Raw genomic sequence first — 24,795 nt, 5'->3', positions numbered from 1 at the left:
ATCCCTAGAATTAGTAAATAAAAATGTCATGCTGAAGATACAAAACACTAGTGGCAAGGTTTTAACCCTTTAACATTTCAATTGACCATATCAGCCCCCAATATTATACATGTTTTATATATTCAAACCAGCCAGATCTGGCCTCTCATACCTACCTTACAATGTCATTCTAAAAACAAAGAGACACCATTGAAATCTCAAAGCTAAGAGATAATGTATAATTAATTCAAAACAATGTGAATGAATACGCATTACATTTGACAAAGAAATCTGAATACATGTCACCTTTCAACAGAAAGCCAGATTTTTAATTGCTCAAAGATTTTTGAAGAGTTTCATTTCACATCATAAATCAATCACATTTCTATATCAAACAAACAAACATTTCAGTCTTTACATCTAAACAGTAATCCAAGAAATTCTTCCATCAAGCCCTCTTTACTCCAGAATGAGCTTTTATGTTTAGCAATCTGTTTCATATGACAAATGAATGGTCAGTAGTAAGAAAGCCATTCAGTATATACTGAATAACTCAAATTTTCACCCCATAGAATGTATACAATCATTGGTGTCCGAATGGGAGTTCTCTCAAATCCCAAACATCTTAAATAGTTGGATAAGGTATTGCTTACTAAAATACTAGGGATAAAAAAATTTTTTTATTAAAATTAAAATATAAATTTTAAAGGTGATTTTGAAGACCCAGGGAATATATGGTTTCACAATAGAGGAGAGACATCAAATGTTGCCTGTTTATCTCAGGTTACCAACATCCTCAGATGATCCTGACAGCTTGGTCAATTGAGATTGTGTAGAATAGAATGTTCAGTTCAGAAACTACAAATTTCTTGAACTTAAACCTACAAGCAGATAGCCCAATACTTTCTCCATTCACACATATGAACCCCAGAGAATCATTGTTATTTCTGCTGTAGTTATTTAGCTCTGATGTGGCCAACTTACTTATATTCAAAGATAAGATCATGCCACCTTTTTATATACAATTATCCAATGTATCTTTCTCTAAAATATTAGGATGTAGTTTTAGGGAGATACAGTTGCTACTTCTTTCAAGCTGAGTTTACAGAGGCTCCCTCAATGGTTATACTAAAAATAGGTCAAAGAAATAACACTATCATTACTCTGCTATCTTTAGTCTATCCATACATAGATTATCTAGACAACCTGATCTACCTGTAAAATTAATGTTTTGCTCTAATAGCTACAAAGGTACCTTAGTTTCACCAACTTCAAACAGATCTGACAATAAAACAGGTAGCATTTGATGAGTAGTGAGTTGAAGCAACAGACACATCTCTTCACCCCATTGCATCATAGAGTGGAAGTGATGCTGAAAAATTCAATCAATACCAAACATCAAAAGAACCAGTACAAAAATACAGACAAATCAATACAGAAAAGCTGATTTAATTGCTGAGTAACAGAAAATAGTTCTAATTTTAAAATATATAAAATAATGAAATAAAACAACTCCAAAACTCAATATTTATTGGCACAAAGATTAGAAACAGTTTAACTTATACAAAGAAAAAACATTTTTAATGTTATTCCTAAATAGTGAATTAATCCTAAATTATCTTTTCACTACCATAATGTCTATCTGGCAATGAACACTACCATCATTGGAAATAGTTTCCTTGAATCATTCATTCATTATTCAACAAACCACAAGTATTCACAAACAAATACTCATAACTAAATTCTTCTCATATTAAGCAGATGAGAAGCAAATTTCTTTCTGAAAAGAATGATTGTCTATAACATAACTTTACTAGAAAGGCATAATAACACTTAATTCTATTATGAAGCATGTTGAATTGTCTTGCTTGGTGATGCCAACAAAATGCTTAGAAATGGCACATAAAGTCATAACCCAAGAAGTGAGAAGTTAATAATTTACAGACATCAAATAGTAGGTACTTGTTGTTGTTGTTGTTGTTGGCACTCCGTCGCTTACGACGTCGAGGGTTCCGGTTGATCCAATCAACAGAACAGCCTGCTCATGAAATTAACGTGCAAGTGGCTGAGCACTCCACAGACACATGCACCCTTAACGTAGTTCTCAGGGATATTCAGCGTGACACAGTGTGACAAGGCTGACCCTTTGAATTACAGGCACAACAGAAACAGGAAGTAAGAGTGAGAGAAAATTGTGGTGAAAGAGTACACCAGGCTGCACCACCATCCCCTGCTGGAGCCTCGTGGAGTTTTAGGTGTTTTCGCTCAATAAACACTCACAACGCCAGGTCTGGGAATCGAAACCACAATCCTATGACCGTGAGTCCGCTGCCCTAACCACTGGGCCATAGCTACTATCTCATGCAAAAAGACCAAGAATGAATTACTGTTCAGTAATTGAAGATAATTTCAAATTTATACAGAAAATAATCCAGATCATATACTGTTGTTATCTTGGATGCTAAGCACTAAGTCGGTCTTGATCAAGCAAACCTATAATCAAAGATGTTCCAGCCTTAATCCTTTAATCCAGAATTATAGTGTCCAAAGTGTCCTTTTTTTTTAAGACAGTCAGATACAGTTTGAGGAAGATGTAGCTGTTATGTCTAAAAAGGTTGAACAACTGCATACAGCTCCCACTGGATTATTTACTGTTGCTGATGTTACGCATGTAACGTATTGCATGCTGTGTATATGACTGTTTATTTTGATGCACATCAAAAACAAAATGTATGTTCAGTACTCATGGGCATACATATGTGTAGATATATATGTGTATCCATTGGGGCCCAAATGCATATAGATTTATAATTATTGATTTTAATACACAGATATGTCTTATGGGGTTGAAGAAAAATTTTCTTTAGTCTTTTTGTAAGCTGCAAAAAATTAAGAAAATGAAATTCCACCTAAGTCCCAAAGGGATTTAAAAGGACAGTGCTTAGCTTCAGTTTTATCATATTAAGTGGATAAGAGACAAATCTTCCTCTGCATAGATAAACCTATCATCTGTTTCAGGTTACATATCAACATAACCAAGTTATTTCCTCCAGTTAGATGTACTAAGAACAATTGGTTTTAAATATGAGTAAAGTACTTTGTTGCTATTTAGCCCAAACCTATGATCAACATCATACCAGTTGTGACCATCTTATCTTCTTGTATATCCAGAACTATGCTGCCCAATGTCTTTTTTTTTTTTTTTTTTGAGATGTTAGAGACTTTTTAACAGTGACATGGCTGCAATTTTTAGTAGGTTCATGATTTTAGATGTACAATTTATAGCCAGTGCGGCAAAGGCAAGCAGACATGATCATATTGCCTAAGGACACAAGAAAACAGCATTAGTAGGCATGAATTCATGACTATGGAATCAAGTAAATCAGCTCTTTAACATCAGTTGCTATATTTTTACATTCACCCCAGTTTACCAACTCACTATGCAATTAAGAACTTGAGAAACTTTTCATATCTATTTTCCCCAAAAGAGCAACAGGTTGAGTAGTTTGTGCAAGTATAGATGTCAGCATATCATTGCAGCATCAACTACTTAAACACTTGAATATCTGCTCTTTCCTATCATTAAACAGTTAATAGTAAAGTAACTTTTGACATCAGGCAAATCAGAACAAGCAAAACAATAGGGAAACAACTAAAACAAGATTTGAAATAATAACCATATGATGATCAGCAGCCCAGGTTGTTACCCTCGCATACATATACGTTTGTAATACACATACACACACACACACACACACACACACACACACACACACACACAGTGTTTGGGCTAAATTTAACATTATGCATAAAAGGAATAAAAAACACAATATCCCTTCCCAAAATAAAGTATTTAAAAAAATTAAAATATATCAACTAGATTATAGCCGGGAGATAACCATTTGCACAAAGTATCCACCCTCAACATCCACCACAACCTTAAAATGAGTCCAGAACCTGACACATGCATTCCTCATTGTGTCTCTAGGAAGATCTTCAAACACCACCTTCACCTTGGCCACAGGCTCAGCCTTCATCTTGCAGGCAAAGTGGTTGGTATCTTTCTCAACCACACCCCATACATAGTAATCCATGGGATAACAAATGGAGGAATTAAGAAGCCAGAAATTTGGGGCTGGAGAAGTCATTGTGACTCTTTCCAAAAGCATGGCAAGGAGCTGAATCTTGCTGCCATACATATGGCCTTCCAGCAACAACCATCTCCAGACAGCAATTAACCACAGTCTCCAGCAGCTTCACATAGCCATCTGAATTGAGGAGATGAATTCTGGCATACAAATGCAGAACACCTCTTTCTTGTGACCACAGCTTCGTAGTCCTCAGCTGTCCATGTCACATCTTACAGCCTTTACAATGCTCAGAGAATTGAGCAGCAGTCATGATGTCAGCATTTTGATACCTGGCACAAATCACCATGACACAGGTAACTCTTTACCAACATTCAGATGACTTCCACTCCTCCATGTCAGCTATCTTTTCCTCACTACAACTTTAATCTTTATGCTCTCCAACACCATTGACTGTTCTCCAATACATCTGTTCCTGAAAAAAAGGAGACTGGTATATCTGCTACTGATATTTCTGTGCTTAAGACAAGTGTACAAATAGATTGACTTCAAGAATAGTAAGCTGGCTGTTGGGATAGAGCTTGTATGGATATATGTTTTTGATTTTCACATGAGATGCTGGAAGAGACATTGTCTAGGCAGGAATAACTAACCCTACTATTGTGTATATTAAAAAGCTGATGGTATTTGCTGTATGCGAAACTCTAAGGAATAGGTAAATAATCCACTGTTTATTTCATTTATCAACATCATTTTATATCCACTTTTTACTATGCATAGGTTGGATAGGTCATTTTCATCTGAGCCAACTTTAACTCGGAGCTACTGCTAGACAGGCAGGGACCACAACTAGTTCATAAGTTCTATTTCAGTATGGGTTCTATGGCTTGATGACCTTGCTAATACCCAACAGCTTCACAAAGTGTATACTTATAAACTCTACACAATGCATATAATACATTTTCTTTTGTTTGTGTAGACACACACATATATACATATATGTATTTATATTGCACACACACTTTCATTTCGTGTGTGTGTGTGTGTGTGTGTGTGTGTGTGTGTGTGCATGTTGTATAGAAGGTACAACAGTGTTCAAGTTAATAATCTTTTTATTAAAGATATTATACATCCTTATTTTCTATTAAAAAAAAACACTGTGTGGTGATTCTTTGGAAATTTTGGAAACAGTGAATACAAGAACATAAAATCCTGTTGACATAGTAGAGCTGATATTGCTCCATGTATACATGGGTGCTTGTTTCAATGAACTCACACGAAATTCTGCGCATATAATGAGCACGAAATTCTGCACATATAATGAGCACGAAATTCTGCACATACATACATACATATGCAAACATACTAACCTCTGTGTATGCACACATAGAGAGAGATAACATGAAACAAAGATAGATGGCTAGATAAATACACATACACGTCTATATAATTCATAAAATGAGATAAGTTTGTGAGAGTCAGACAGAGAAGAAAACAAGAGGGAAAAGCAATAGACACAAACTAAGTAAACATAAACACATTTCTGAATCTTAGCACTGAACACACATAAAGACAGATAAAGAGTAAGAGGTAAGAAAGAGATAAAAAGATTGAGAGAGCAGGAGAAAGGAACATAGACACAAGCATACACATTAATACATAACCTATGCACACATACACACACACAGATAAACACACAGACACAAGGATGTTGCTAGTATGATGCTGAATCAGCTGTAGTTGCTAAGAGTTTGTTGTTGACGTTTTTGTTCATCCCAATGTCAAACCTGGGCACTTAGATTTGGTATTGAAGACGTTCTCAAACTACTAAAAATAACAGCTGAATCTTTCCCAATTTACACTTTGACACATATATACATATATATAGATGTATATGTGTGTCTACTCGCACACACACACATATAATCATAAAGTCTCCTATAAATGTTTCAGAATGTTGAGCTAGTATGAAGCAAAGGTGTACTGCAAAGGTAAATCAGTTAATACAGTAATTGACTTCAAAGTCAAAAGAAAGAGCATAAGGCAAGAAGAAAAAAAACAGCATAAATGGATTCAGCAAAGTTATGAATGGTGAATGTGAAATGCTATATAATACAGGAGATGAACTGACAAGACACAAATACATGAACGGAATAGAATAAACATTAATGCACAAACACACACACGAGGATATAGGCTACTATTAGCAGTGTAAGAAAGCATTGGTTTATTATATTTCTAACTCTACAGTTTTTTGCACCATGGAAGTCATTTTGCAAAACTCCTTTTACTCAACTTTTTATTTATAAAAAGATTCTTAATAGCACTCATTGTAAACTGAAGTTGTACAAATATATAATTATGACTGCACATAAACATATATACACATGTCTGTGTATATATCAGATAAGAATACTCGTAGAGAGACTGATATAAGGAAATATATATCTATATATATAAAAATCAGGAGCTTGACCTTCACGGAGGGCCCGGGATGTTTAGTGATATGCAGTTCTCAAAACCCATCCAACTCAGTGAAGCTAAGGTTTGGGAGCACTGTGTGTGTATCTATGTGTATGTGTGTGTGTGTATATATATATATATATATATATATATATGTGTGTGTGTGTGTGTGTGCACACATCAAGGCCCTTTTCCTCAAAACACCCCACTAACAATCATCTCTTTAACTACAGCTTTTACTTGATGTCACTATTCTTTATCACTACCTTAAACCACTTCACTTGATATCCATCCTTCATACTAAATACTATCTTCTCTAGCGACATTTTACTTTGCTCACCCCACCCCTTAAACCCCCAAATTATCTCTCCTTTTCTAACTCTCCCCATGCTCTATACCTTCTTCTTTCCCTCCACTCTTGCAACCTACCCAATCACACATCTCTCTCTCATCCTTCATGTCTACATTATCATTATTATTACAATTCTGCTAATCATCACCCCAATGCATTATTGGTCACCTCCTATCTCTTATTCCCATCCCACTATTCCCTACATTCACCCCTCAACCTTATTCAATCCCAGCAGTTGTCACCTACTCTTCCCCACCTCTCCTACTTATCATCCCTCAACACTTGTTCTTCATTCATTATATACACCTCCTCACTCAGTCATCATCTCTTACTCTTCCATACATTCTTGCAACCTATATCTACACTCTCTTTTCTTCTGACCCCACCTACTTCTACTTACCTTGTACCTTAAGGGTCCACACAGACACCTCATCACTACTATTTTTATCTTCTCCAAACTCCACTCCAATATTGACACCCTCTTCTTCTGAAATGTGAGTAGCCAAGTAGATTTCAACAGTAAGAAACCTGTTCTGCTCTGGCTCCTTCTCTCATACTTTAACCCCTTGTCTCCCAGCAGTACTCTTCTCAAGAGCCCATAGTCCTGTAAACTGCATGGCAACCTCACTAGTGCTAGTAACACAAAAAAAGCATTGATGCCAAAGTAGAAATTGGAACACAATGCAGTCCTTGGACCAGCCAGATCCTGTCAAATGATACAACACATACTTGTATGGAACATGAACACGAAATAACGATGATGATAGACACACACATGTACATATAAATGTACACACAAATATTTGCCAACGCATTTGTACATATAAAGCTCAGGTGAGGCCCACAGTGGAGTACTGCTACTTCACAAACATCCTGGACCACATTCAGAAAAGGACCATCAAATTGAATGGTATTAAACCACTCACTGATATGCTCCAGCCTCTATCCCACAGGTGAGCTGTCACTTATCCATGCCTTATATAATGCTACTATAATGGTCTCTTAGGAGCAAGTTGAGTTCATGACACCTCCACTCAGGCATTCTTAATACTCATCTCTCCTAATTACATCAACTTTTTTATGTATAACACCCAAGGCCTTGCACAAATCGCTTTGTCCCTTCCTTCTCAGAATATCATCCCTCTGAAACTCTCTCCCTATTCACATCTTTCCCCACAGGTGTTGACTCACAATGGTTCAAGCAGAACATTAATGTCTTCAAAAGACTGATCCCAGAGGTCTTACAAAGGCCAAGGGCACTTCTCTCTCCTCTGCACCCAGCAAGTAAAGGAAAACACAGGCACACAATGGTTTTTCCTTTGTCTTGTGAAATAGTTGGTGTTCTCACTAGTACCAGTGCCAAGGAAGAAAACACCCAGTACATTCTGAAGAGTGGTACAGCATCCAACTGTACAAAACAATACCAAAGCAGATATTGGAGTTTGTTGCATCCTGTCAGACCATGCAACTCCCCCACTCACACTCACACACAAATATGTGTGTTTACATGTGAAAACATGTATGTATATGGAATGGCAGTCAGATGTAAAACCTCTGCCAAAAAAATGCAGATTGACAAATCAGATTGAAACAGCAACAACAATAAAATGATTGACACTTACACTGCGGGGGGGGGGGGGGGGATAGAGTATCTATCACAGTGGGGGGTAGAGTCAGGTGTAAACAACTTCCAACCATCATCAAGCAATTACACCACATCTCTCTTGCTTCCACCGACAACAGCTTCCCTTCATTCTACAAGTTTTAGGTCTGCCACTGTCAATGACAGCACAGTTAGAGAAGTAGGGCTGGTGAGATAGCTAAGATACCAGAGCGGAAGTGAGAGGTTGTGGGTTGTGTAGAAAGTGTTACTGGGAGGGGCTTTAGTCAGATTCTTCACAGTCAGAGAGCACAGAATACAAGTTCTTCTGAGCAGGTAACAGCTTCAATATTGCTCATGAAGGTTTTCTCATAATAAAAAAAAAAAACAATTGAGTACATAATGTAATTAAGTAACTGGGATAAACGCTGAAAAATTAAATTATCAATTATAGGTAACATGACAACATCCATTATTTTTATTTATGTCCCACCAGCAGGATTAATGGAGGATTAAATGGACTGGTTTTATAACACACTTGTGCAAACAACTAAAAAAAAACTGGTGACAGCATCATCTTCAACATAAAAAATATCACCATAGATATTGTGGTGTGCACAGAACCAATGATTACGATATAAGAAATGAAGGAGGAATGAAGCTATTTTTACAATACATATTTCCCATCATCTCATCATCTTCACCAACTGAATCCTGAGAGAGTCATGGGGGCAGGGTCCTTAAGCACGGCTTCCCATCATGTCCTGTCAGAAGCAACCTGTCTCTCATTGATCCAGCTGGATCCCCAAGCAAGACCAACAGAGTTCAAGGATGCTATCTAACCATCTTGCTTGTGGTCTACCCCTGGGTCTCCTGCCAGATTGGTTTTGGCCCGTAAAACCTGACCAGCGATTCTTTTCCAAGAGATTCTTACCACAGGTCCATAGAATCAGAGTTGCAATCCTTCCACTTGGAGAAATAGTGAGTCTACCTGGAATGCCTCAAGTGAATGTATAACAGTTGGTGGTAAGAAAGAGAAGAAAGAAGTTCAAAATGTTGTGATCTCAATTCACTACAAAAGATTTATCAATTCAACAAGGGAGCTGCTATGTGGTGGCTCAACTTGCTAGACATAACTGTCAAAATTTTCTTCATATCCTATTTATGTTCACATTTATATGTGTATATAATTTCTTTTATATCTAGCATAGTATGAAACCTGCCTCTAAATAGCTCTGGTATCTGGCAATCCTGCAGATGAAGCAATAATTTCTCATTTTTCTAGGCTTGTAGGAAGAATTGGGCCAAGCACTGTAATTAAAAAAGAAAATGCACTATAAGTTTCCATAGCTTGTAGTGTTGTGCATTACCATGCTGTAGTCTAAATTGAATAGGTTAAGTTTGGTTGGAAACTCAGTGCAACGCTTGTTGAATATTGATTCTAATCCCTGTCTACAACTTTTCCGCGTGTGTGTAATAAGAAAAGTACATATCTGTCTCTTACGTTAGTGAAATAGTTAACTGACATTTTATGATAAGAAGTATCCATTAAATAATGTTCAGCTTATTGACTTAGTGGTGTAGGATTTAACAACATAACTGAACAGGAACAAGTATGACCAGGAAACAAGGCTTAGTCACCAAAAGTTAAGCTTATATCTTATGGCACTGCTCCTAATTTTAATCCTCTGTTTTCTATAGTTCATTACTGTGAAGCATCATACTCTTTATACATACTTCATGCAGTCTGCCTTTTGCACAAAGAGAACCCAGGTTCAACTCTGATTGAACATACTATCCCATCTTTTCAAATATATGAACCACACTATCCAGTGTGTCTTTCTATTTTTTGCAGATAATAATTCTACTTATAAGGTATTAGATAACTTGAAGCTAGACACTTGCCAAACGAGATACTGTGCAGTGGAATTGCACCCAGAACCACGTGGTTCTGAAGACATTTTCACCATGTAGCAATACCTGTCTCATGTTAAGTAAATTTGTTTTTAAACAAGAAAACAGCAACACAAATAGTTTTTGTAGCAAGGATATCACATTTTCAAGCACAAACACAAACACAGTTGTTTCAATTTACAAATGAGAGAACAAAAGTAATGTATATGTTTATCTGAGGCTGAAATGAAAAGTGAAGACATCTTAATTTCATCTATTTAGGATATCAACACATTTCATTTGCATACTTGCTGTAACCTTTCACCTTTTCTACAGACATACACACACTCCCCCACCCTCACACACTTTGTCTTTTTCCTTTCCCAGAATGCAGTTCTTCATTTCTACTCCTACCTGTTATTTTACACTTTGACTTGAGTTTGTCTTCAATAACACTACTTTCCATAACACTCTGCTATTTCTCAATTCAAAACTATTGTTCAAGCACTATCTTTGCTAATTATCATTACTCCAGTATTGCTTTTGTGCATATGTGTCTAGTGTTGTTTTGTTTCACTTTATTTACACCAAAAAAATGCTTTTCTTTTCTCCATCACAAAAACTTAAGTATTTTTCCATGTGAGAGAGTACCACTCCCTCACAACCCTTTTTGGTCTTGTTGACTCCACTAGGATTAGGTCTTAAAACTGCAGCAACCCTCAGAAGAGAGCTGATGAAGAGAATCTTGTTTTTTGTTATATTTGGTGTATACATTTTTATTGTTAGTGCCCAATAGGTTCCATTTACGATGCCAATGCACACAACCACACGTGTGAGTGTACATACATATATATATATATATATATATATATATTCCATGCTACTACTATGGGTCGGACAGTTCTGCAGAACCAACTTGGTCAGAGAACTGCATTGAGCTTCAATGCTTTGGCATGGTTTCTATGACTGGATGCTCTCCTAATATCAAGCACTTGCCAGAATGTACTAGGTGATTTTTTTTTTAAGGTACAACACTAGTGAGGCTGCCTTACACAGATATACACACATACACATTTAATATTATGTTCCTGTTCATTCTTTTATTCTTTTTTTTTTTCAGTCATTGGACAGCAGCCACACAAGGGTATCACCTTCAAATTGATCCCAGTACTTATTTTAAGTCTGGACTTATTCTATTGGTCTCTTGCTGAACCACGAATTTACAAGGATGTAAATAAATAAACCGACGCTGGATGTCAGGCATTGTGAGGGACAAACACAAAGACGTGCATGCACGTGCGCACGCACACACACACACAGGGCTTCCACATAGTTTCCCTCTACCAAATTCACTCACAAGGCATTGATTGGTACAGAGATATAGAAGACACTTGTTCATTGTGCAATAGAACTGAGATGTGAAACAAACTTAAGTTACTAAAGAGGTTTAACTTGCTCTAATTTCTGATTATAATTTAAAGAAACATGAAAAAACCTGTATAGAAGTTTGGTGATCATACAAGAATGACAAGCAAAAGAAAATTCAAATAAATGTATTCTAAGCCTTGACTTTTAGGGGTTAATCTTAGTCCTAGTTTCATGACATTAAACAAATGAGGTACAAAGTTTATGACAATTTATCATAGATTACATTCCCAGATGATCAGTTACCTAACCATCTCACTCTCCATGTGCTACTCCTACAGATCCCAACAAATATCGACCAACAAGCCATGTTCCACACCTTGTTATTGGGCCAGTCTTTCTGAAGCCATCCAGTGAAGTTGTTGAATATCTATCATCTCTACCTGTCTTCCTTGACTTCTCTCTCTCAGTTTCCCCTATTTCTTCATTCGTGATCCTTCAGACTTTACAGAATGCATGCAACTCAAATACACAACAAAACACCTTCAATAGATTTGAAATCGGAATTTTTGAACCAATAATCAAAGCCACATCCATGTAAACTATATCTGAATTAGTTACATACGGTAACAATCTTAAAATTATTCTATAGCTTTGGTTGTAGCCATAGTTACTAACTTCAGAAAATCCAAAATTTACATGTAGCTGATGCTGAACTTGTCCACTTAAAATTACTGAAGAAAATAAGAAATAGACAGATAACTAAAGATGACCAAGTTAATTATTGTTCCTGTTACCAACATAACCCTCCTCTCTATAGAATTACCATTTCAGACTTTGACAATCACAAGACAATGAAACGCTATTTTGACTTCAATGCAAACTAAACTTGGCAAGGCGTGGCTGTGTGGTAAGAAGCTTGCTTCCCAGCCACATGGTTCCAGTTCCAGTCCCACTGCAATGCACCTTGAGCAAGTGTCTTCTACTATAGCCTTGGGCTGACCAAAGTCATATGAGTGGATTTGTAAATGAAAACTGAAAAGAAGCCTGTTGTGTGCGTGTGTGTGTATATGAGAGAGTCTTTGGGTCTGCATTTTCCCACCACCACCACCACTTGACAACTGGTGTTGGTGTGTTTACATCCCTGTAACTTAGCAGTTTGGCGAAAGAGACCAATAGAATAAGTATCAGGCTCAAAAAAGAACAAAAGTACTGGCAGCAATTCACTCAACTAAAAAAATTCTTCAAGGTGGTGCTCCAGTATGGCCACAGTCAACTGATTGAAACAAGTAAAAGATAAAAAGATATATAAAAACATCATGCTAAAGCATTCCCATTTCCAGTGCAGTCTTATCTTTATGCCAAATTCCCATCTAAAACATGGATGATTATCATCACCAACATGTTTTATCAGCATCTGGCCAAATTTGAATAGTTGCCTGTCTGTTTCACTATATTTACCTTGGCTGGTCTCTTCCTTCCTGGCATTAATAACTCATGGCATTTTTTTCACTTGGCACACAAGGTCTATTTTTATTTTAAATCCAAATCACTTCGCAAGCTTAAACATCAACTAATGCCTTTACTGTCCAACCATTAAAACCAGTCGATATTTCAAAGTTCTATCACACCGCCAATGAATCAAACATAGCTCTTAATCTTCTTCAGCTGCAAGAGATTCACTGTCCATGTAGCTGAATTTAAATGATATAACAAATTTTGTGCAATAAAAAAAAGCTGCTACTAGTTTTTGTAATTTAACAAAAGGAATCATTTCATTTTTATATCCATTTTCCCATTACAGGATCAACAATTCAAAATGTAATGCTGTTAAATAGGTCAATATGTCTGTCACATACCCAAAAATAGTGTGTGTGTGTGTGGGTATAGCCATCTATGTATTATACTTAATGTTATATACCCTGTTGATAGGCCAGTTACCACAGTTTTTGTCCTGAAATAACACTTGTTATGGACATGCTGTGTTAAAACACAAACATCAGAGGGATGAAAATTTATCCCTGCAGCAACCAAGAGAGTGCCAAATGCATTTCAGACTTTTTAATGGTGTGTACTTGCAGCCAACCACATGCACAGATGAAAATTCCTCATCTCTGATAGAATGAAATTTGACTAAAACATTCACTGATGTTGCAAATAGCTGCCTGGTTGATTAAAAATTTGGTATATGCAACTGAGGCAGTATTTAATTAAACTAGCCTTCTAATCTCATACTTAATGTTTACACACTGTCAATAGGCCAATTACTGCAGTATTTATACTGAGATAACATCACTTAAGGATTTGTAGTGTTCAAAACAATAAATATCAGAGACGAAAATTTATCTCAGCAGCAGCCAGTGAGAGTGCCAGATATATTTTGGCCTTTTTAAACAGTGCATACTCTCACCTTTATAAGCTGTTTACAATGGTCACAATCACCAGACTATTAAAACACCTCAACAACCAATAGCCGAGAGAGCAAGTAGGTTTCTGTAAGAACTACAGTACAATAGATCACATATTCAGTCTAACACAGCTCAGAGAATTAGCAAACAAATACAAGGCTGAGAATTCATCATTTGTACTCCGTCAATCATGTACATTATTATTACATATAAACAGAAGAAGCATGCTTGCTTCATTTTTTTCTAAAAAATATTCACAAAATCTCTACATTCAAGATTTGAAGTTGTTACATCTCACAGACAAAATGACAAGGGGCTGCACTGATTAGTCACACACTATGTAATGCACATTAAAATTGTGTGTGTATACACACACACACACATATATACACATACACACACACACACATATATATATGAGAGAGAGAGAAGCTTGCTTCTCAACCACATAGTTCTAGGTTCAGTCCCACTACGTGGCACCTTGGGCAAGTGTTCTCTAGTATAGCCTCGGGCCGACCAAAGCCTTGTGAGTAGATTTGGTAGACAGAAACTGAAAGAAGCCCATCATATATATATATATATATATATATATATATATATATATATATATACATACACACATATATATATATATATGTATGTATATATTTATGTGTGCATGTTGGTGTGTTTACGTCCCTGTAACTTAGAGGTTTTGCAGAGGAGACCGACAGAATAAGCACCAGGCTTACAAAGACCAAGTTCAAGGGTCAATTTCTTCGACTAAAAGGTAGTGCTCCAGCGTGGCCACAGTCAACTGACTGAAACAGGTAAAATAATAAAAGAATATATACATAAACACACACACACAGGTGCAGACACTGCTATAATAGGTGCAAGTATAGTTTCAGGTTCAGTTTCATTGCACGGAACCTTAGGAAGTGTCTTGAACTACAGTTCTGAGCTAAGCAAAGCTTTGAGTAGATTTGGTAGAGAGCAACTGAAAAAGTTTGTTGTATGAATGTGTACATATCTATGTGTGTGTGTATGCACATGTGTCAATATGTTTGTTCAGATACCACCAGCTAAAAGCAGTAACACTTGTTATTTATCCTAACAAATCAGCCACTAGTTTTGCACTTTCAAAGATGCATGAAATAAAGAGATTCTTTACTTGAAAATATATAGGCATGGCTTAACAGGAACAGCATCTGGCTGTAAAACAATGACTCTAAAATAACACATACATGCATGCATAGGCACAGGAGTGGCTGTGTGGTAAGTAGCTTGCTTACCAATCACATGGTCATGGGTTCAGTCCCACTGCATGGCACCTTGGGCAAGTGTCTTCTACTACAGCCTCGGGCTAACCAAAGCCTTGTGAGTGGATTTGTTAGACGGAAACTTAAAGAAGCCCGTCGTATATATGTGTATATATATATATGTGCGTGCGTGTGTGTGTGTGTGTGTGTATGTTTGTGTGTCTGTGTTGTTCCCCCCAACATCGCTTGACAACCGATGCTGGTGTGTTTACATCCCCGTAACTTAGCGGTTCGGCAAAAAAGACCGATAGAATAAGTAGTAGGCTTACAAAGAATAAGTCATGGGGTTGATTTGCTCGACCAAAAGCGGTGCTCCAGCATGGCCGCAGTCAAATGACTGAAGCAAGTAAAAGAGTATGCATGGAAAATGGATGTAATCACAAGGATCCATGGGAAGGTTCAGTTATTCCACACAGGATTCCAACATTCACAGTAGTGTAAAGCAGGATTGTGTGCTTTCCTCCACTGTTTGGTATCTTTTTTGCAGTCATGCAGAAACATGCTTTTGGAACATGAACTGATAGTGTTTAACTTCACACCAAATTAGACAGGAGGCTGCTCAGTCTGGCCCAGCCAGAGACAAAAACCAAACTATGTGAAGCCTTCATTAAGGCCACGTTTATAGACAATGTGGTACTGATAACAAACACTGTGGATTAGCATCAATGCTTTATAAATAGCTTCTCACAAACCTGCCAAAACCTAAATTTCATTATCAGCCTAAAGAAGAGCAAAATACTGAACAAAGGCATTGAACTATTCTCTGCCCTAACTATCAATGACTACAAACTGGAGATTATCCCAAAGTTCACACAGCTTAGCTCCATCATTACAAACAGCTTTTCACTAGAGTGTAAGATCAACAGACAGACCAGAAGAACAGTCTCAACACTTACCATGCTGACAAAAAATCTGGAAGAACAGCAAGCTAATGAAAGGCTAAATTTGTAGTTTACAGAGATTGCTTCCTCTACACACTGCTTTACACCAGCAAAACCTGGATCCTCTACTCTAGGAGTAGTGTCTCAATGCCTTCAATCTTCACAACCTGAGATAGATCATGGACAAGGTCCTGATCCACATTCAGATACCAAACCTATTCATTCTGTTCCAACATCTCTACTGGCTGGGCTGTGTACATTGCATTTCTGATCTCAAAACAACCTTGCTAATTAGTATAGCGACATCTATCTATATTTCACACGTACACACTCTCTCTCCCCCTCTCACTGTATTTGTCTCTCAACAACAACCTCTCATTGTAGTGAAAGTATATATATATATATATATACACAGTGTATCGCACTAGTATTACTTGGGCTAGTGATAGCAGATGAAATATATATACAACACAACACAGAATGTTAAGTTTATACCAGCGCTTTTTTTTAAATCATTGCTACATTTGATCATACACATTCTTTATTTCAACAGGATAATTTTTAAGGTCATGTGTCAATATAGCCTCATTGAAATTAGGTTGCTTGCTGCCCCCACCTCTCTCTTATTATAGTATAGATTACTGTATCTAGTGGTAATACAAACTAAATTTTTCAAAATCTTTGCTCAATCTTCCATTGGTAGTATGCGCATATTAAACACAATGAAGATTTTTTTGTAGGTTTTTTGGGGGGGGAAAAACTGCGTCCATTAGCTATCTCCAGTATTTTGTTGAGTGCTGTGTTTTTCACAGCACGTTATTAAAGCCCTAAGATGCCGCCCAAACGTCCTACACCTTGTAAGGCTTCTGGCAGTGAACCTAAGCACCAGAAAAAGGTTATGACGTTCCATGAGAAGGCACAAATGCTGGACATGTTCCGGGAAGTTAAAAATTATGCTGCAGTAGGTCGCTATTATGTTGTCAACGAAATAACTATACGCTACATAAAGAAGAACGAGGTGGCGATCAGGACTACCGTAGCAGTAAGTTTCTGTGAAAGTGCCAAAAAGATAACGATAATAAGAAATAAGCACTTTGTAAGGATAGAATCTACCTTGGCATTGTGGATCAGTGACTGCAAGAAGAAAAACATCCCCTTGAGCAGTAACATCATCTGCGAGAAAGCGCGGAAATTATACCAGCAGTTTGACAGAGACAGAGCAGAAGGCACTGAAGAACCACATCCAAGACCATTGACAGCACCAGAGCCCGAAGATTTTCAAACCAGCAAGGGATGATTTGACCGTTTCCAGAAACAGTTTAAAATAAAGTGGGTTTCCCTACATGGAGAGACAGCATTAGCTGACAAAAAAGCTGCCAAGAAGTACCTCAAGGCCTTCAGGTAGATCATCAAGAACAAGGGATACAACCTTTTAAGGACAGCAAAGGAATTGCAAGGGAAGGCAGAAGCATTGGGATCCCTATATGCTTCGGTCTCTCCAATCTAAAAATGCCATTGATGCTGCCATGCAGGCATATAAAACTTTCCTCACCATGAAGAAACGACAGCAACATCCCATCACAATGTTCCTCAAGTCCACTAAGAAAGCCTTGCATGAAGATACGACATCCCCTAAAACACCTGAAGAGCTTTAATCTTCTTTGCTGTGCAGTCATTACCTTCATTATTTTCATCATCATCACCTTAAATCAATATCATTCTTTATTGGTGAGTAACCATACATTTTACTTTTTTTTTATTAAATTATTATTAAATATTATATATATATATTTTTACATTATATTCTGACATTTATAGGCATTTTTATGGACCAAGTCCAATATTTGCAGTTGTTCACTATTCGTGGATGTTCTAGAAACATAACCCCTGTGAATACCAAGGGACTACTGCATACACATACACACATAATGAAAAATGTATTATGTCAGATAGAAATTAGTGAACATAGACGGAATGAGTTAAAAAAAACTGTGTAAAGATATTGCAGAGAAAAGTATTAGAAGAGCTCAGAAATTTGCACATTGTAAATAAATATTTGTATGTAGAGGTACCAAATCCATAATTTATTTTCCAAAACAAACATGTGGAAGTTGTTTAGATAGCTCCTTCCTACAGCAAAATATTCTTCTGTAAATGGTAGAGGAACTTTTTCTAACAAGGTAGGTTGAGACACAGAGAATGTGTCTCACATGGAGATGCAACATCTGGTCCTATGATCAAAGGCAATCCTGCTGTGACCAGCCATTTTTTTTTCCAGGCACAGTGTATCTAGAACAATATTATCAATCTGTTCTTTCCCGTTTTTAAGTTCGCAGAATGTGATTTGAGGAAAATCTAAGTATTTGAACATCTCATACTTGCTTCTTTATTCAAATACTACGATTGATCCCATATATTGCACAAATGTAATTCTTTTTTTCCCCAAATAAATTGCACTTCATATTCAAGATTCCAATGAAGCTGTAGGATGTTATTCAGGCACTCAACTACAAGTCCACTGCATCAGACAGCAGAAACAGCTGTAAGCTAATGAAGTTCATAACATAACCATTGTTTTTCCTGTGTCATCTTTTTTTTCTTATTACTACTCTATACTCATCTAACACTTTACTCTGAAAGGTATATGTATTAAATATTAACAATGGAAGTAGTATTAACACTGAATGGCAATCCTTATAACCTACATAATGTAGATGTATAGTTAGAATGTCATATTACTGTGATATTCGACTTGAGAGATTCTCTCATATAGATATAAAGAGCTAAGAAGTACAGGTATATCATTAGCAGATGCTGTTCTACATTACACCCATGTTAAGTAGGATATAAAGATTGTCAATCAGAATTAATACTGCTTCCATTGTTAATATCAATTTTTTGAAAAGACTACCAGCTATTTGCGACATCAGTGACTGAACAGTCATTGTTTTTCTATATATCATTAGCAGTGGGATTTGGCTGACATGCGGTGAGTGGATGCCTGCTACAGATGAAGCATATGCTCTAGCAGTTGTATCACCCATGCTAGACAATTCTTGTCCACTAACGATATGCCAGTGCTTCTTAGCACTTTACAACTATCTGAGAGGATCACTCAAGGTGAATATTGCAGTAATACAGCATTCTAGCAATACCCTATCCACATTAAGTAGAATATAAAGCTTGCCATATATATGTATGTATAGATGACACAGTCCCCCGCTCCCTTATGTGGTGGTCAATGCAGAAGCCAAGGATAGATAAGTGGTTGGTGAGAGCTGTACAACCAATGTACAGGGATGCTGTCAGTAAGGTGAAAGTCAGTAAACAGTATAGCAATGAATTCAGTACACAGGTAGGAGTTCACCAGGAACAGGTTCTCAGCCCCCTCTTGCTCATCATAATCTTCCAGGCCATAAGACAGGAATTTGAGACAGGTTGCCCTTGGGAGCTCTATGCTGAATCACTACCAGAACTAGAAGAAGCAAGGTCTGGAATCAAAGGGCCTCAGAAGTAATTTAGCAAAGACCTAAGTCTTAGTAAGTAGGAAAACAGATAAATCACAAATCCCCCAGGGAGATGGCCCTGTTCAATATGCAGAAAAGATATAGGTAGAAGTGCATAAGGTGTACCCAGTGCAAGCTAAAGACACATAAGAGGTACAACACTATCAGAGGAAGGTTAACAGAGAAAGAAGTCATTTTATGGGGTAGATGTGAAGGCACAATAAACACTAGGAATGCACAAAGAATAGACTTCATCAAATGCCCAGATGGGTATTTAGAAGTAGTAAATAGCTTCCATTACCTAGGTGACCAATTCAGCTGTAGAGGAGGACACTCAGAGCATAGTTACTAGAAGAAGAACGGGCTGGGCAAAGTTCAGAGAGCTACTACCTTTGTTGGTAACAAAGGGCCTCTCCCTCAAAGTGAAAGGCAGATTGCATGATGCTTGTGTGCAAACAGGCATACTACAAGGCAGTGAAACAGGGACTGTGACAGAAGAGGAGATGTGAAGGTTTGAAAGAAATGAAGCTAGTATGCTTTGCAGGATGTGCAATGTCAGTGTGCATGTACAACAGTGTATGTATCTTGAGAGAAAAATTGCTTATAAGAAGCATCAGATGTAATGTGCAAGAGAGAAGATTGTTCTGATATGGCCATGTCATGCATATGGACAAGGACAGCTGCATAAAGAAGGGCCAATCTCTAACTCTAGAGGTAGACCCAGAAAGACATGGGATAAGGTGGTGAAATATCTTCAGATGTTGAGTCTCATGGAGGCGAATACAGGGTACCAAAACTTTCGGCAATTTGCTGTGCTTGGAAAGACACATCAAGCTAAATGAAATCATTGGCATGGCTAGTGCCGGTAACATGTAAATGGCATCCATGCCACTGACATGTGAAAGGCACCCAGTACACTCTGTGGAGTGACTGGTGTTACAAAGGGTATCCAGTTGTAGAAACCAAGCCAAAACAGATCGGAGCCTGGTGTAGTTTTCCAGTTTACCAGTTCAAGTCAAACTGTCTAACACATGCCAGCACGGAAAATGGACACTAAATGATGATATATATATTTTTTCTCATTTACTTGTTTCAGTCATTAGACTAGCTATGCTGAAGCACTGCCTTCAAGAATTTTTAGTTGAATGTATCAACCCCAGTACTTATTCTATTGCTCTCTTTTGCCAAATCCCTAAGTTACAGACATAAACATACTAACACCAGTTGTCAAGTAGTGGTGGGAGACAAACACAGATACACACCTGACAGGCTTCTTTCAGTTTCAGTCAACCAAATCCACTCACAAAGCTTTGGTTGGCCCAAGTCTATAGAAGACACTTGCCCACGGTGCCATGCAGTGAGACTGAACCCGAATCATATGGTTGGGAAGCAAGTTTCTTACCACACAGCCATAATATATATACATATATCACAAGTTGAGGTTATCATCTAGCCATTAACTATCAGACAATTAAATAATATTTCAGCAAATCCAGTTACATTCTCTGCAAATCAGATTCCACATCCAGCTGGAACCTCCTTTCCTCATATTATCACCATTTCTTTTCAATGTTTAATCATTTATTAATGAGAATAAATCCTTTATCAATTGAAATATTTTAAATACCTTTTCTTTCATAGAGATAACTTTTTTCTGCAATAAGGCAGAGATATAATTGAAGGACTGGAGGAAATAACCAGGAACATGCTCAGCATAAAAACTAAATGGTATGATCTTACAAAAATACTTAATGTTGTGAAGCAAGAAATGTCAATTAAAATTACCCATCATGATGAGATCAAATCATTAGCTAATTATGACCAAGAACTCTGACCAAGATATACAGGGGAGGTAATTCTTCCTCACCTTTTAACTTATGTATTTCATGCTGGCATGGGTTGGATGAGTTGACAAGATCTGACTAGTCCAAGGGTCTCTAATGTCTGCTTTGGCAAGGTTTCTACAACTGGATGCCCTTTATAACGCCAACCACTTTACAGAATGTACTAGGTGCTTTTTGTGTGCGTTTGTGACACCAGCACTAGAAAGGTCACCAAGACCCCTAGGCACGAGTTGAGGAGTAGTATTGAGGAAGACTGCTTTGGGTCAGGTGTAGGGAGGTTAAAATAAGAAAGAGGGGCAGAAACAAGCGTCGTGCTGTAGAAAATTTACACGTCTGTCGCGGAAAGAATGATAGAAAAAACGGTGGAGTTGAAGTTCTAGTGTGTACTCTCAAGATACAAGGTAGATAGAAAATGATAGAGAATCGGGGACGGCTGGGTTGCTGGATGGGTTTGCGAGAGATTGAAAGGATGGTGATACAGTAGTGATGGGAACAGAAGTGAAAGCGGTGAATCGTAAAAGGCATGGGCGACGGTAAGTCTCAATTTGGAGGAATGCAAGGAAAATAAAAGTGGGTCGTGGAAAAAGAAGCGATAGGTGATAATATATAGGAAAAAAGATAATTAATCTAAAAATAAAATGTAGGTAATGCAGTAAGATCTTGATAGCGCAAGACCCAACTGACTTCATTTGTTCTTAAAACGTACCTATCGATTTCACCAAAGGAATTAAAAGTTAAATCGATATTGGCGGTTTTTGAACTCATAAGCAAACATGAGATACCCAAATATTCTGTAAAGCATCTTGATCGACTCGCCACTTCGCCGTGTGATTTCTTCAGAGGGCATAAAAACAAAGTCGATTTTGTAGAAGAGATTATGGGTCCATTCATCTAGCTACTTACTAGTATATTGGCGATTTTTTTTTTCATTAAGAGATGGACGAAAATCAATATCACTGATTCTATCAAACTCCTAAATGATGAACGAGGCATAGGCAAACTTTTATCCAATATTTTAACATAAATTCTTTTATATATCGAAGATTCATTTTTAAATTAAAATTTAACAAACATTGTGAATTTTGAAGAAGGAAAGGCAGCAAACTTTACCAATATATATATACATGCTACATGTGTGTGTACTCGTGCATGTAGCATGCATATATATATATATATATATATATACATACTTTATTTAAAAGCAGCAGAAATATAACAAAAGGCTGTTACTCTGAGCTTCACGTTCCCGTTCATCGGACAGTTTTGTAGTTATGCCTATATATATATATATATATATATATATATATATATATATATATATATGCATGCTACATGCACGAGTAACTTTAATTATTTACATGTAAAGGGCAGAGAAAAAAAACCTACCTTTCTTCATGGCAACGATAGACCTTGATGATACTGTATCAGACGCAACAAGAACATAATCTTTTCCTTTAATTCCAATTAAATATTCCATTTTACCAAATAATGTTGAAGATATGAAAGATTATTATTTACACGCAGCTATGAACAAGCATAAAATTTTAACTTCCGTTTAAGACCGCAGCAAATGATATTGCTTTCTTTTTTAATTTTTATACTTTTTTTTATTTCTGCCGGTTAAAAAGTTAGCGGTTGGAAATATACATTTTTTTTTTCATCTTGTTTTACAATATAATTCTTTTCTTTTTTTCTATAATTCTACAAATTTGAAGGACTTGGACAAAACAGCAAACTAAAAAATAAAAATTAAAGACAACATGCAGAATTTTGTGATTTTTTTTTTTTTTTAAATATTTTTCCTTTCAAAAAAAGCAGCATCTAGTTCGTCTCCAGGACAAAAAAAAAATAAATACTTTCTCATAATTTTTTACTTTTAATCAGGAAATTAAATGACTGAATTCTTTGAAAAAAAAAAGTTAAAAGACAAGAGAGCAAAATTTTGACTTTTTCCTTTCATTTATAATAAAACAAAAGCATCATCTTTTTCTCTCCCCATCTCCTGCACTTTCTTCCGGAATGAATAGCCAAAATCTAAAACATAAATTTGAATTTTGCTTTAAATTTTTTTTATTCTTAATCATAAAATTAAATAATTCGATTTTTCGAAAGTGCGAAATAATATATTTATGATGTATAATTATATATGTTCCGACATTATTCGAGAATGACGATAAAAATTCCTTTCTCCACCGACATCGTCATCATCACAAACATCAACTCCCACTACCACCACTACAGTCATTCAGCAGTATAACACGTGACTGATAGCATTCGAATCTGTTCAACAGTCAGACAGAGACGTTACTAGAAACTATCTTCCCACCATTTAGGTAAGACTTTCGCCCTTTATTCCCTCCAATTCTATACAAATCCACCTCAGTCGCCTTTTATGTTTTCTCTTCGTTTAATAATCTATATTCATTAAAGAAGTCTTATATAAAAACATTTATATTTGTTCCTTTCTCTATGTAAATAATTTCTCCCCCCCCCCTCCAGATATGATTAATTAGATAACATTAATGACAGATAGATTATGAGAATTATCTGTTATCAATTGTACTTTTGTATGTAAATCGTCAGTCTCGGGGTGATTTTCTCCGTTTCAGGAATTACAGTGGATGCTGTCAAGACGTCATTACAATGTGACAGGATAACTGTTCTTAGAAACGGTTCTCTCATATTCTCTTGTTAATTTACGTTTGACTCAAAAAAAAAAAAATCCAATAGATTATAACGATCAACAATTATTGTTAATTAACTGGAAATTTAATATCAATATGAATTAATCCATTTTTTTTAATGTTGATAGTTTGTAAGCTTATCTCAATTCAAAAAAAATATTTCAGATTCTAACGATTTTTTTTTTGTCTATCGTTTGAACAAGAAACAAGTGGTTTGCTTCGATTTAAAGAGCTTTCAGTTGAAGATTGCGCAGTATTATATGTCTATCAGCTTTTTATTCAGTTGTAATAGTTTCATCGAATATTCCAGATGTATTGCGATATAATGACGTACATTATATGTATGTGTATCCCCTCTCGTTCTCTCCCTCCCCCCCTCTCTCTCTCTCTCTCTATATATATATATATAAATAAAATCAAGATAGGATAAA

General features: G+C 36.5%; 2 protein-coding genes across 3 annotated transcripts in view; one reads left to right on the top strand and one right to left on the bottom strand.

Annotated features, from left to right (window-relative positions):
- Window positions 1-23,905, bottom strand: part of LOC128248705 (proteasome subunit beta type-2-like) — an 88,446-nt gene extending 64,541 nt beyond the window's left edge. The window contains exon 1 of the mRNA XM_089357245.1: window positions 23,067-23,905. Within this exon, the coding sequence (XP_089213371.1) occupies window positions 23,067-23,157 (91 nt within the window). The 5' untranslated portion in view covers window positions 23,158-23,905. The remainder of the gene's footprint in view (window positions 1-23,066) is intronic.
- LOC106876197 (microtubule-associated protein RP/EB family member 1) overlaps window positions 23,878-24,795 on the top strand; it is a 36,366-nt gene continuing 35,448 nt past the window's right edge. For both annotated transcript variants that reach the window (XM_014924639.3, XM_014924640.3), the window contains exon 1: window positions 23,878-24,013. The gene's annotated coding sequence lies outside the window, so the exon portion shown is untranslated. The remainder of the gene's footprint in view (window positions 24,014-24,795) is intronic.

The sequence above is a fragment of the Octopus bimaculoides genome, chromosome 9 (genome assembly GCF_046866305.1).
Source record: "Octopus bimaculoides isolate indiv1 chromosome 9, ASM4686630v1, whole genome shotgun sequence".
NCBI lineage: Eukaryota > Metazoa > Mollusca > Cephalopoda > Octopoda > Octopodidae > Octopus > Octopus bimaculoides.
The sequence above is the reverse complement of the archived record's forward strand: the minus strand, read 5'-3'. Positions and strand labels throughout refer to the sequence as shown.